The 14,629-nt window shown below is 57.4% G+C and overlaps 1 protein-coding gene across 1 annotated transcript; it reads right to left on the reverse strand.

The window, feature by feature from the left end:
* Positions 1–120: 120 nt before the first annotated feature.
* LOC136787102 (CD2 antigen cytoplasmic tail-binding protein 2-like) lies at positions 121–12,730 on the reverse strand. The gene is given in 8 exon segments (XM_066984231.1): positions 121–253; positions 2,779–2,864; positions 4,140–4,197; positions 4,199–5,447; positions 8,304–8,484; positions 9,899–10,007; positions 11,618–11,688; positions 12,579–12,730. Coding segments are annotated over 7 exon segments (1,860 nt in total). The 5' UTR covers positions 11,687–11,688; positions 12,579–12,730; the 3' UTR covers positions 121–145.
* Positions 12,731–14,629: the final 1,899 nt, after the last annotated feature.

The following is a 14,629-nucleotide window of genomic DNA, read 5'->3' on the forward strand; positions in this document are numbered from 1 at the left end:
CGTGCCCCGAAATCCGCCCTTTTCCCCCCAAAAACCACTCGGGACCCGGCATCGGGGCGCAGGTTTAATGCCCCCCCACACCTTGGGGGTTGGGGGGGTCCCGCCCCGTTTTGGGGCCGTTTCCTGGGGTTTTGGGTCCGGGGGGTCACGTGTAGAGGGTGAAGTCGATGCGGGCGGAGCTGTAGAAGGGGCCGGGGGGCTGCGGGCGCGGCGGCACAGGACCCCCCCCGAAATAGCCCTGATCCACCCAGGCCTGCGGGAGGAAGGGGGGGGGTGAGCACCCCAAAAACGGGGGGGCCACCCCAAAAACTGGGGGTCCCAGACCCATTTCGGGGGGTCCTGACCCGATTCGGACGGGTTTTGACCCGTTTTGGTCCCCAGCGCAACTTTTCGGGTCCCCGACCCGATCTGTGGTGGTTTTGACCCAAAATTTTGGCGTCCCTGACCCAATTTTTGGCATCCTTGACCCAATTTTTGGCACCTTTGACCCAATTTTTGACATCCTCGACCCGAATTTCTTCTTTGCCTAATTTTTAGCACCTTTGACCCAAATTCGCCATCTTTGACCCCATTTTTAATGTCTTTGACCCAAACTTGCTGCTTTTGACCCTATTTTTGGCATCCATGACCCAATTTTTGACATCCTCGACCCAAATTTCTTCTCCTTGACCCAATTTTTGGCACCTTTGACCCAATTTTTGACGTCCTCGACCCGAATTTCTTCTTTGCCTAATTTTTAGCACCTTTGACCCAAATTTGCCATCCCTGACCCCGTTTTTAATGTCTTTGACCCAAATTTGCCGCTTTTGACCCAACTTTTGGCGTCCTCGACCCAAATTTCTTCTTTGCCTAATTTTTAGCACCTTTGACCCAAATTTGCCATCCTCAACCCCGTTTTTAATGTCTTTGACCCAAACTTTGCCGCTTTTGACCCTATTTTTGGCATCCTTGACCCAATTTTTGACATCCTCGACCCAAATTTCTTCTCCTTGACCCAATTTTTGGCACCTTTGACCCAGTTTTTGACGTCCTCGACCCGAATTTCTTCTTTGCCTAATTTTTAGCACCTTTGACCCAAATTTGCCATCCCCGACCCCATTTTTAATGTCTTTGACCGAAACTTGCCGCTTTTGACCCAATTTTTGGCATCCTCGACCCAATTTTTGGCATCCTCGACCCAAATTTCTTCTCCTTGACCCAATTTTAGCACCTTTGACCCAATTTTCCCCATCCTTCACCCAATTTTTAGCGTCTCGAACCCAAATTTGCCGTTCTAGAACCCATTTTGCCTTCCTCAACCCCATTTTTGGCGTCCTTGCCCCAAATTTGCCACTTTTGACCCTGTTTTTGGCACGTTCGACCCAATTTGGGGCATCTTCAATCCAAATTTGCCTTCCCCGGCCCAAATTCTGTCATCCTTGACCCAAATTTTGGCCTCTTCGACCCGATTTTGCCGTCCTTGACCCGATTTTTGGCCTCTTTGACCCAAATTTCCCAGCCTTCACCCAAATCCTGATGTCCCCCACCCAACTTTTGGGTCCCCAACCCAATTTTTAACGTCCCTGACCCAATTTTGGGGCCCCCCACCCAACTTTTGGGTCCCCAACCCAATTGTTGACATTCCCGACCCAATTTTTAGCGTTCCTGACCCAATTTCGGGACCCCCACCCGACTTTTGACATCCTCAACCCGATTTTTGACATTCTCAACCCAATTTTCAGCGTTTCCAACCCAATTTCGGGGCCCCCACCCAACTTTCGGGTCCCCAACCCAATTTTTAACGTCCACAACCCCATTTTTGACATTCCCGACCCAATTTTCAGCGTTCCCGACCCAATTTCGGGACCCCAACCAACTTTTGACATCCCCAACCCAATTTTTGACATTCCCGACCCAATTTTTAACGTCCCCGACCCAATTTCAGGGCTCCCACCCAACTTTCGGGTCCCCAACCCAATTTTTAACGTCCACAACCCCATTTTTGACATTCCCGACCCAATTTTCAGTGTTCCTGACCCAATTTCAGGACCCCCCCACCCAAGTTTTGGGTCCCCAACCCAACTTCTGACATCCCCAACCCGATTTTTGACATTCCCGACCCAATTTTTAGCGTTCCTGACCCAATTTCGGGACCCCCCCACCCAACTTTTGGGTCCCCAACCTGATTTTTAACGTTCCCAATCCAATTTTGGGGCCTCCAACCCAATTTTTGACATTCCCGGCCCAATTTTTAGCGTTCCTGACCCAATTTTGGGACCCCCACCCAACTTTTGACGTCCTCAACCCAATTTTTGACATTCCCAACCCAATTTTTGATGTTCCAACCCAATTTCGGGGCCCCCACCCAACTTTCGGGTCCCCAACCCAATTTTTGACATTCCCAACCCAATTTTTAGCGTTCCTGACCCAATTTCGGGACCCCAACCCAACTTTTGACATCCCCAACCCAATTTTTGACATTCCCAACCCAATTTTCAGCGTTTCCAACCCAATTTTGGTACCCCCCACCCAACTTTCGGGTCCCCAACCCAATTTTTAACATCCACAACCCAATTTTTAATGTTCCCGACCCAATTTTTAATGTTCCCGACCCAATTTCGGGACCCCCACCCAACTTCTGACGTCCTCAACCCAATTTTTGACATTCCCAACCCAATTTTCAGCGTTTCCAACCCAATTTCGGGACCCCCCCACCCAACTTTTGGGTCCCCGACCCCATTTTTAACGTCCCCGACCCAATTTTTGACGTTTCCGACCCGATTTCGGGGGCCCCCCCACCTGCATCTGGGCGCTGCTGAAGGGCCCGTAGAGCTGGGCGCTGCTCTCCTCCCACTTGTACTCCCACAGCACCTCGGGCGGCTCCGCTGACGCCAAAAACACCCGAAAACACCCAAAAAAAACGCAGCGAAAAAAACATGGAATAACGTCAAGGGGCGAAAGCGACGGAAAAAGACCCAAAACCAACAAAAAAAACCGCCCAAAACCGCGCACGGATGTGGAAAGAAATAAAGGGGAAAAAGTCAAAAGGGCGCAAAAGCGAATAAATGGAAGCAATGAAAACCCCAAAAATGGCAAAAAAAAACCCCATAAAAACGGTCCAGAAATACCCAAACCCGACAATAAAGTGGATAAAAAAGCAAAAGTCAACAAAACCACCCAAAACCCAACTGAAGCACCCAAAAACCCTCAAAACCACCCCAAAAACCCTCAAAGCACCCGAAAACCCTCAAAACCACCCCAAAACCCAACCAAAACGAACCAAACCACCCCAAAATTCCCCCAAATCAGCCCCAAACCACCCCAAAATTCCCCCAAATCAGCCCCAAACCACCCCAAAACTCCTCAAAATGAACCAACCCACCCCAAAACCCAGCAAACCACCCTAAAACCCCCCAAACCGCCTCAAACCCACCCGCCGTCCCCAAACCCACCCAAACCACCCCAAAACCACCCCGAAACCAATCAAACCACCCCGAAACCGCCCAAAAATACAACTCAAAACCAGTCAAAGCACCCCAAAATGAACCAAACCACCCCCAAACCCCTCTAAACCACCCCAAATCGGTCGCCCCCAAAATCAGCCTCAAACCACCCCAAAATCACCCCGAAAAAAAAACAAATCCCCCCAAAACCACCCCAAAACGCCCCCAAAAAACCCAAATCCCCCCCAAACCACCCCAAAACCCCCAAATTTCCCCCCGAAAAAACCCAAAACCCCCCAAAACCGCCCCAAATCCGTCGCCCCCAAAATCAGCCACAAACCACCCCGAAACCACCTCCTAAAACCCCCAAATACCCCCAAAACGCCCCCTAAAAACCCAAATCCCCCCCAAACCGCCCCAAAAACCCCCAAATCCACCCCAAAGACCCCCAAATCCACCCCAAAAACCCCCAAATTTGCCCCCCAAACCGAAAACCCCCTAAACCACCCCAAAACCACCCCAAATCCGCCGCCCCCAAAATCAGCCTCAAACCCCCCCGAAACCACCCCAAAAACCCCCAAATCCCCCCCAAAACCTCCCCAACCCCCCCCCCAAACTCCTCAAAACCCCAATTCCCCCCCAAAAACCCCCAAATTCCCCCCCAAAAAAACCCCAAAAACCCCAAAATCCCCCCCAAAAAACCCCCCCTCTACCCACCGGCCTCCGCCTCCTCGTCCTCCTCCGGCCTCTCCCCCTCCGCGGCCTCGCCCCCCGCCGACGTCACCGCCCCCGTCCATGACGTCATCGCTCTCCCCGATGACGTCACCGCTCTCCCCGATGACGTCACCGCCCCCGATGACGTCATCGCTGACGTCACCGGCCGCCAGGGCGCGGAGGCGGAGGCCCAGCCTCTCGCGGCTCTCCTGGTAGACGCCGTGGAGGCCGCGGGCCACCAGCGCGTCCGCCAGCTCCACCAGGCGCTCCAGCCGCCCCGCCGCGCCTTCGGCCTCGGCCTCCTCCTCCTCCTCTTCGGCCTCGGCACCCCCCTGGCCTCCTCCTCCTCCTCCTCTTCGGCCTCCCCTTCCTCCTCCTCCTCCTCGGCCTCCTCCTTCTCCTTGGCCTCCTCCTTCTCCTTGGCCTCCTCCTCCTCCTCTTCCTCGCTGCCTCCGCACCGTAGCCCCTTCGGCCTCAGCCTCCTCCTCCTCCTCTTCGGCCTCCACACCCCCCCGGCCTCCTCCTCCTCCTCTTCCTCCTCCCCCACCTCCTCCTCCTCCTCCCCCTCGCGGCCTCCGCGCCGCCGCCCCTTCGGCCTCGGCCTCCTTCTCCTCTTCCTCCTCCACGCCCCCCCGGCCTCCTCTTCCTCCTTCTTCTCCTCCTCCTCCTCCTCCTCCTCCTCGCGGCCTCCTCACCGCCGCCCCTTCGGCCTCCTCCTCCTCCTCCTCTTCGGCCTCAGCACCTCCTCCTCCTCTTCCTCGGCCTCCTCCTCCTCCTTGCTCCCTCCTCACCGCCTCCTCCTCTTCGGCCCCAGCGCCTCCTCCTCTTCCTCGCTCCTTCCTCACCTCCTCCTCCTCCTCCTCCTCTTCGGCCTCAGCGCCTCCTCCTCCTCTTCCTCCTCCTCGCTCCTTCCTCACCACCTCCTCCTCCTCCTCTTCGGCCTCCACATCCCCCCGGCCTCCTCCTCCTCCTCTTCCTCGGCCTCCTCCTCCTCTTCCTCTTCCTCTTCCTCCTCCTCGCTCCTTCCTCACCGCCTCCTCCTCCTCCTCCTCTTCGGCCTCAGCGCCCCCCCGGCCTCCTCCTCCTCCTCCTCCTCCTCCTCGCCCCCCCCCCGGCCTTCCTCCCCTCCCTCCTCTGCCTCCCCGCGGCCTCCGCTGCCTCCGGGCCTCGTCCCCCAGGCGCCGCAGGGCCCCCGCCACCGTCTCCCCCGGGCGCAGCAGCGCCAGCGCCCCCCGCAGCAGCACCCCCGGGGGGGGCGGGGGGGGGGGGCGGCGGCGGGGAGGGGCGCGGGGGGCGGGGCCGGATCTCCATCTGCGGGGGGGGGGGTAATTAGGGTAATTAACGGCCGCGCGGCCTCGTTAAGGTCAGGGCGAGGCTCGGTAATGCCGTAACTCCCCTGTTACCCCCCCACTGACCCCCCCCGCACCCTAATTAACCCCGTGACCCCCCATTAACCCCCCCCAATTAAGCCCATAACCCCCCCAGCCCTATAAACCCCCCCTGACCCCACAACCCCCCCATTTCCCCCAATCCTCCCCAACCCCCCCTGACCCTATAACCCCCCCCGACCCCACAACCCCCCCATTTCCCCTATATCCCATTCCCCCCCTATTTCCCCCAACCCCCCCTGACCCTATAACCCCCCCTGACCCCACAACCCCCTCATTTCCCCCAATCCTCCCCAACCCCCCCTGACCCTATAACCCCCCCCCCGACCCTATAACCCCCCCCCGACCCTATAACCCCCCCCCGACCCTATAACCCCCCCCGTGACCCCACAACCCCCCCGACCCCACAACCCCCCCATTTCCCCTATAACCCATTTCCCCCCCATTTCCCCCCTATTTCCCCCAACCCCCCCTGACCCCACAACCCCCCCGTGACCCCACAACCCCCCCATTTCCCCTACATCCCATTTCCCCCAATCCCCCCCAACCCCCCCGACCCTATAGCCCCCCCCAACCCTATAAACCCCCCCCAGCCCTATAAACCCCCCCGACCCTATAAACCCCCCCCTGACCCTATAACCCATTTCCCCCCCATTTCCCCCAACCCCCCCGACCCCCCGACCCTATAACCCCCCCCCGTGACCCCATAACCCCCCCCGTGACCCCCCAACCCCCCCAACCCTATAAACCCCCCCCCAGCCCTATAAACCCCCTGACCCTATAACCCTCCCCGACCCTATATCCCATTTCCCCCCCATTTCCCCCAACCCCCCCGGGACCCCCCCAACCCCCCCTGACCCTATAAGCCCCCCCCGGCCCTATAAACCCCCCCCCGACCCTATAACCCGCCCATTTCCCCTATATCCCATTTCCCCCCCATTTCCCCCCACCCCCCCCCGACCCCATAACCCCCCATGACCCCCCAGCCCTATAACCCCCCCTGACCCTATAAACCAGCCCCGGCCCTATAAACCCCCCCTGACCCTATAACCCCCCCCATTTCCCCTATATCCCATTTCCCCCCAATCCCCCCCAACCCCCCCCATTTCCCCCAACCCCCCCTTAACCCCCCAACCCCCCCGGGACCCCCCAACCCTATAACCCCCCCCCGGCCCTATAACCCCCCCCAACCCTATAACCCCCCCATTTCCTCCATATCTCATTTCCCCCCCATTTCCCCCAACCCCCCTGTGACCCCCCCGACCCTATAACCCCCCTGTGACCCCACAAGCCCCCCCGTGACCCCCCTGACCCTATAACCCCCCCTGTGACCCCACAACCCCCCCCAGCCCTATAACCCCCCCATTTCCCCTATATCCCATTTCCCCCAATCCCCCCCAACCCCCCCATTTTCCCCAACCCCCCCATAACCCCCCCCGACCCCATAACCCTTCTGTGACCCCACAACCCCCCCCGTGACCCCACAACCCCCCCCGACCCTATATCCCATTTCCCCCCCATTTCCCCCAACCCCCCCATTTCCCCCCCACCCCCCCCATTCCCCCAACCCCCCCGTGACCCCCCAACCCTATAACCCCCCCCTGGCCCTATAAACCCCCCCGCAGCCCTATAACCCCCCCCTGACCCTATAACCCATTTCCCCCCCATTTCCCCCAACCCCCCCCGACCCTATAACCCCCCCGTGACCCCCCCGACCCTATAACCCCCCCCGTGACCCTATAACCCCCCCCGACCCCACAACCCCCCCCGTGACCCCCCTGACCCTATAACCCCCCTGTGACCCCACAACCCCCCCAGCCCTATAACCCCCCCATTTCCCCTATATCCCATTTCCCCCCAATCCCCCCCAACCCCCCCATTTTCCCCAACCCCCCCATAACCCCCCCCGACCCCATAACCCTTCTGTGACCCCACAACCCCCCCCGTGACCCCACAACCCCCCCCGACCCTATATCCCATTTCCCCCCCATTTCCCCCAACCCCCCCATTTCCCCCCACCCCCCCCATTCCCCCAACCCCCCCGTGACCCCCCAACCCTATAACCCCCCCCTGGCCCTATAAACCCCCCCGCAGCCCTATAACCCCCCCCTGACCCTATAACCCATTTCCCCCCCATTTCCCCCAACCCCCCCCGACCCTATAACCCCCCCGTGACCCCCCCGACCCTATAACCCCCCCCGTGACCCTATAACCCCCCCCGACCCCACAACCCCCCCCGTGACCCCCCTGACCCTATAACCCCCCTGTGACCCCACAAGCCCCCAGCCCTATAACCCCCCCACTTCCCCTATATCCCCCCATTTCCCCCAGCCCCCCCCCGACCCCACAACCCCCCCCGACCCCATAACCCCCCCCCCGACCCCACAGACCCCCCCGACCCCATAACCCCCCCCGACCCCATAACCCCCCCCGACCCCATAACCCCCCCCCCGACCCCACAACCCCCCCGTGACCCCCCCGACCCCATAACCCCCCCATTTCCCCTATATCCCCCCATTTCCCCCAACCCCCCCGTGACCCCCCCGACCCCACAACCCCCCCCGACCCCACAACCCCCCCCCCGACCCCATAACCCCCCCCCTGACCCCACAACCCCCCCCCTGACCCCACAACCCCCCCCGACCCCACAACCCCCCCCTGACCCCACAACCCCCCCCTGACCCCACAACCCCCCCCCTGACCCCACAACCCCCCCCCTGACCCCACAACCCCCCCCCTGACCCCACAACCCCCCCCCCCGACCCCACAACCCCCCCGCACCCAGTCGAGGGCGTCGAGCCAGCGGTCGGGGGCGCGGGGGGCGCGCCGGGGCCGGAAGTTGCCGTCGCGGTCGAAGTCGCCCTCGCTCAGCTCCTCGGCCAGGTTGAAGGGGGTCAGGGGGGGGCCGCCCCCCGCCCCCCCCGCGTCCTCCCAGCCCCACGGCGCCGCCGCCTCCTGCCCTGCACGGGGACCCCCCCCGGAAAGCCAGGAGATTTCATGAAAGGCAGAAAAAAAAGTCAGAAAAAAAATTTAAAACCCCATAAAACCCATAAAAACATAAGAAAACAAATTTAAAAGAAAAACATAAAAAAGATAAAAAAAATTAAAAAGCCATAAAAAAGCTATAAAAAACCATAAAAAAACATAAAAAGAAAGAACCCCATAAAAAAAACCATAAAAAAAACCATAAAAAAACCCATAAAAAAACCCATAAAAAAAAACCATAAAAAAAAACCATTAAAAAAACATTAAAAAACCATTAAAAAAATAAAAAAATTAAAAAAAAACATAAAAAAGCCGTAAAAAAAGTCATTAAAAAAACCATAAGAAACATAAAAAAAAACCATAAAAAATAAAAAACCCATTAAAAACATAAAAAACATTAAAAAAACATTAAAAAAAGCCATAAAAAAAGCTGTAAAAAAAAGTTGTAAAAAACCCCATAAAAAAAAACCATAAGAAACATAAAAAAACCATAAAAAATAAAAAACCCATTAAAAAACATTAAAAAAACATTAAAAAAGCCATAAAAAAACCATAAAAAAAAGCCATAAAAAAAACATAGGAAACATAAAAAAAACCATAAAAAACATTAAAAAAACATTAAAAAATTAAAAAACATAAAAAATAAAAAAATAAAAAAAACATAAAAAATGTAACAAAAAACAAAAAAATAAACAACATTTAAAAAGCAATAAAAGAAATCCATAAAAAAACATACAAAACATAAAAAATATGAAAAAATAGAAAACCCATAAAAATAAATAAAAAAAACATAAAAAACATAAAACCATAAAAAACCATAAAAAAACACCCATGCAAAAAAAACCACCATGAAAAAAAACACCATAAAAACATAAAAAAACCATAAAAACACTTAACAAGAAACATAAAAAAAACCATTAAAAAACATGCATAAAAAGAAAACATAAAAAGAAAACATAAAAAACATTTAAAAACATAAAAACCATTAAAAAACATTAAAAATATTAAAAAAAACATTAAAAAACATAAAAACCATTAAAAAACATACAAAAAAAGCCCAAAAACCCCATACAAAAAACATTAAGAAATATAAAAACATAGTGCCCCCCCCCCGCCCCACAGCCACCCCATAGCGCCCCCCTGCCCCATAGCGCCCCCCAGCTGCCCCATAGCCACCCCACAGCTGCCCCCTAATGCCCCATAGCACCCCATACCCACCCCATAGGACCCCACAGCCGCCCCATAGCCGCCCCATAGTGCCCCATAGCGCCCCCCAGCTGCCCCACAGCCACCCCATAGGACCCCATAACCACCCCATAATGACCCCATAGCACCCCATAACACCCCACAGCGCCCCATAGCACCCCCCAGCCGCCCCCCAGCGCCCACCGTCGAGGTCGAGCAGCCCCAGGGTGCCGCCGTCGTCGTCGTCGTCGTCCTCGTCGCTGTCCAGGGACGGCTTCCCCGAGAAGCGGCTGCCGGGGCCGCCCAGCGCCTCCTGCGCCCCGCGGACACCCCATGGACACCCCATAGCGCCCCACGGCACCCCATAGCGCCCCACAGACACCCCATAGCGCCCCATAGAGACCCCATAGAGACCCCACAGCACCCCATGGACACCCCACAGCGCCCCACGGCACCCCACAGACACCCCGTATCTGCCCCATAGCACCCCACAACCACCCATATCCACCCCATAGCACTCCACAGAGACCCCACGGCACCCCATAGCGCCCCATAGCACCCCACAACCACCCCATAGTGACCCACAGCCACCCCACAGCGCCCCACGGCACCCCATAGCGCCCCATAGCCCCCCATATCCACCCCACAGCCCCCCACAGACACCCCACAGCCCCCCACAGCCACCCCATAGGCCCCCCAGCCACCCCTTTCTGCCCCATAGCGCCCCACATCCACCCCATATCCACCCTATAGCACCCCATAGCACCCCATATCCGCCCCATAGCACCCCACAACCACCCATATCCACCCCATAGCACCCCACAGCCACCCCATAGCCCCCCATATCCACCCCATAGCCCCCCATATCCACCCCATAGCGCCCCACAGCCACCCCATAGTGCCCCATATCCACCCCATATCCACCCTATAAGCACCCCACAGCCACCCCATAGCGCCCCACAGCCACCCTATAGCCACCCTATAGCACCCCATAGCACCCCACATCCACCCCATAGCGCCCCACAACCACCCATATCCACCCCGTAGCGCCCCCCAGCCCCCCATATCTGTCCCATAGCGCCCCACAACTGCCCCATAGCACCCCATAGTGCCCCATATCCGCCCCATAGCACCCCCCAGCCCCCCATATCCACCCCATAGCGCCCCACATCCACCCCATACCGCCCCATAGCACCCCATATCCGCCCCATAGCACCCCCCAGCCCCCCATATCCACCCCATAGCGCCCCACATCCACCCCATAGCGCCCCCCAGCCCCCCATATCCGCCCCATAGCGCCCCATATCTACCCCATATCCACCCTATAGCACCCCATAGCGCCCCATAGCCACCCCATAGCGCCCCCCAGCCCCCCATATCCGCCCCATAGCGCCCCACATCTGCCCCATAGCACCCCATAGTGCCCCATATCCGCCCCATAGCACCCCCCAGCCCCCCATAGCTGCCCCATAGCGCCCCACATCCACCCCATACCGCTCCATAGCGTCCCATATCCGCCCCATAGCGCCCCCCAGCCCCCCATATCCGCCCCATAGCACCCCATATCCACCCCATATCCACCCTATAGCACCCCATAGCGCCCCATAGCCACCCCATAGCACCCCCCGAGCCCCCCATAGCTGCCCCATAGCGCCCCACATCTGCCCCATAGCACCCCACAACCACCCATATCTGCCCCATAGCGCCCCATAGCCCCCCATATCTGCCCCATAGCGCCCCACATCCCCCCATAGCACCCCACAACCACCCATATCCACCCCATAGCGCCCCATAGCCCCCCATATCTGCCCCATAGCGCCCCACATCTGCCCCATAGCGCCCCATAGCCCCCCATATCCACCCCATAGCGCCCCCCCCCCCCCCCACATCCGCCCCATAGCGCCCCCCCCCCCCGCCCCTCACCCTCTTGCGGGGGGGCCCCGGCTCCTCCTCGTCCTCGAGGTCCTCGAAGGTCACCTTGCGCTTGGCCATGGCTGCAATTAGGCCTTAATTAGCCCTCATTAACCCCTCATTAACCCTTTGCTAACCCCAATTAACCCCCCTTAATCACCGCAGCCCCTAATTAGCCCCCCCCCTAACGGAGGCACGCTAATTAAAAGCCACTGCTGCCCCCCCCCAACACCCGCTACCCCCCCCCCCCCCCAAGACCCTAATTAATGCCCCCCCCGGCCCTAATTAACCCCCACAGGTGCTAATTAACACCGTGGAGAGCCCAATGAGCCCCCCCCAGACTCTAATTAGCCCCCCCGACCCTAATTAGCTCGTCTGATCCCAATGAGGCCCCCATGTACCCCAATTAAGCCGCCCCAATCCTCACACAGACCCTAATTAACCCCCTCTTGACCCTAATTAATCCACCCTTGACCCTAATTAACCCCCCTTGAGCCCTAATTAACCCCCCTTGAGCCCTAATTAACCCCCCTTGAGCCTCGATTAGCCCCCCATGACCCTAATTAGCTCCCCTTGACCCTAATTAGCCCCCTTTGACCCTAATTAGCCCCCTTTGACCCTAATTGGCCCCCCACGATCCCTAATTAACCCCCGTAGACTCCAATTAACCCCTAACCCCCCCTTATCACCCCCACTGCCCCTAATTAACACCCACCACCCCTAATTAGCCCCCTGCAAGCCTTAATTACCTCCCCATTGCCCTAATTAGCCCCCCCGACCCCAATTAACCCCCCCAGGCCCTAATTAACCCCCTCACGACCGCAGTTAACCCCCCTCAGGCCCTAATTAAACACCTCCCGACCCCAACTAACACCCCCGCGACCCTAATTAAACCCCCCTCCACTCCTAATTAGCCCTTCCAAGCCCTTAATTTGCATATTCAAATGAGCCCCGGCGGGCCGGGCCCGCTCACCCGGCGCCGCCGCCGCTCTCCGCACCGCGCCGGAAGTAAACGCGGGGCCGACACTTCCGGTTTCCGCCCGGCGGGAGGGGGCGGGCGGAAGTGACGCAAACTCCGGGCAGCGGCGCGGCGCCGCGGTGCTGGCGGCTCTTAAAGGCGCCGCGTCCCCAATTTTTAACCCCCTCCCCCCCCCAAAAAAACCCTCCCCCACCCTTTGAGACCCCCCCCCGAAAATCCTCAAAAACCCCGAATTCGCCCCAAAAATCCCCCCTCCCCCCCCAACCCCCCCAAAACCCCTAAAACCGCCCCTCCCCCACCCCAGGACCCCCCCAAATAGCCCCGCCCCCCGCCAAGCCACGCCCCTTTACCCAAGCCCCGCCCCCATCCGCAAGCCCCGCCCCCTCCCTAAGCCCCGCCCCCTCCCTCAAGCCCCGCCCCCCCTAAGCCCCGCCCCTCCCTAAGCCCCGCCCCCTCCCTAAGCCCCGCCCCCTCAAAAAAAGAGGCGGGGCCGGGGGCTCCTCGTGGGCCTTTTTTTGGCGTTTTTTCACCCAAAAATAACCCGGGGGGGGCGGGGGAGGAGGGGGGGGAGGGGAGGGGGCGGAGTCTGTTAAATAAGCGGGGGCGGGGCCAGGCGGCTGTCAATCAAAGGGGGCTGTCAATCAAATGGGGGCCGATGAGTGGGCGCTGTCAATCAGGCAGGGCTGTCAATCAATCCGGGCTGTCAATCAAAAGGAGCTGTCAATCAAACTGAGCTGTCAATCAAACAGCGCTGTCAACCAACGGGAGCTGTCAATCAAACTGAACTGTCAAACGGAGCTGTCAATCAAACGGAGCTGTCAATCACCGCTGTCGATCAAATCGAACTGTCAATCAAACCAGGCTGTCAACCGGAAGGAGCTGTCAATCAAACTGGGCTGTCCATCGGACTCGGCTGTCAATCGGGTGGGGCTGTCAATCAAACGTGGCTGTCAATCACTCCGGGCTGTCAATCAGACAGAGCTGTCAATCACGGCTGCCCGTCGATCAATCCGTCTTGTGGATCAGGAGGAGCTGTCAATCATTGGGAGCTGTCAATCAAACCGGGCTGCCGATCGGACTCGGCTGTCAATGGGACTGGGCTGTCAATCAAACGTGGCTGTCAATCAATCCGGGCTGTCAATCAAAGGGGTCTGTCAAGTGAACGGAGCTCTCAAACTGGGCTGTCAATCAAACTAGGCTGTCAATCAAACTGGGCTGTCAATCAATCCAGGCTGTCGATCAAGCTGAGCTGTCAATCAAATGGAGCTGTCAATCAAACTGGGCTGTCGATCAAATGGAGCCGTCAATCAGAGCTGTCGATCAGTCCTGCCTGTCAATCAAAGGGGGCTGTCAATCAAATCGAGCTGTGTGTTTGACGGGGTTGTCAATCAATCAGAGCTGCCAATCAGACTGAGCTGTCAATCAAATGCCGCGGACAATTAGACGTGGCTGTCAATCAGACAGAGCTGTCAATCAAATGGGGCTGTTGCTGGGCTGTCAATCAGACAAAAGGCTGTCAATCAGACAGGGCTGTCTATCAACCGGAGCTGTCAATCATCCGGGGCTGTCAATCAACCGGAGGTGTCAATAAACTGGAGCTGTCAATCAGGGGCTGTTATTTGATGCCTTGTCAATCGGGTGGGCGCTGTCAATCAAATGGAGCTGTCAATCAGCCGGGGCTGTCAATCAGCTGGAGCCGGTGTTAAGGGGGAGCCGTCAATCCGAGCTGTCAATCACAGGCTGGGGCGTCAGTCGGCCAATCAGGGGCTGGGCCGGGGCTGTCAATCAAAGGGGGGAGAGAGCTGTCAATCACAGGGAGCTGGGGTGTCAATCAAATAGAGACATCAAATAGAGCTAAATAGAGTTGTCCAACAGAGCTGTCAATCAAACAGGGCAGTCAAATTGAGCTGTCAATCAAACCTCTCCACCGAATGTATCTGTCAATCAAATATACCCATCAAGTAGAGCTGTCAATCAAATGGACCTGCCAAACGGAGCTGTCAATCAAATATATTCATCAAATAGAGCTGTCAGTTAGTTACCAA

The sequence above is a fragment of the Anser cygnoides genome, chromosome 28, assembly GCF_040182565.1.
Source record: "Anser cygnoides isolate HZ-2024a breed goose chromosome 28, Taihu_goose_T2T_genome, whole genome shotgun sequence".
Classification (NCBI taxonomy): domain Eukaryota; kingdom Metazoa; phylum Chordata; class Aves; order Anseriformes; family Anatidae; genus Anser; species Anser cygnoides.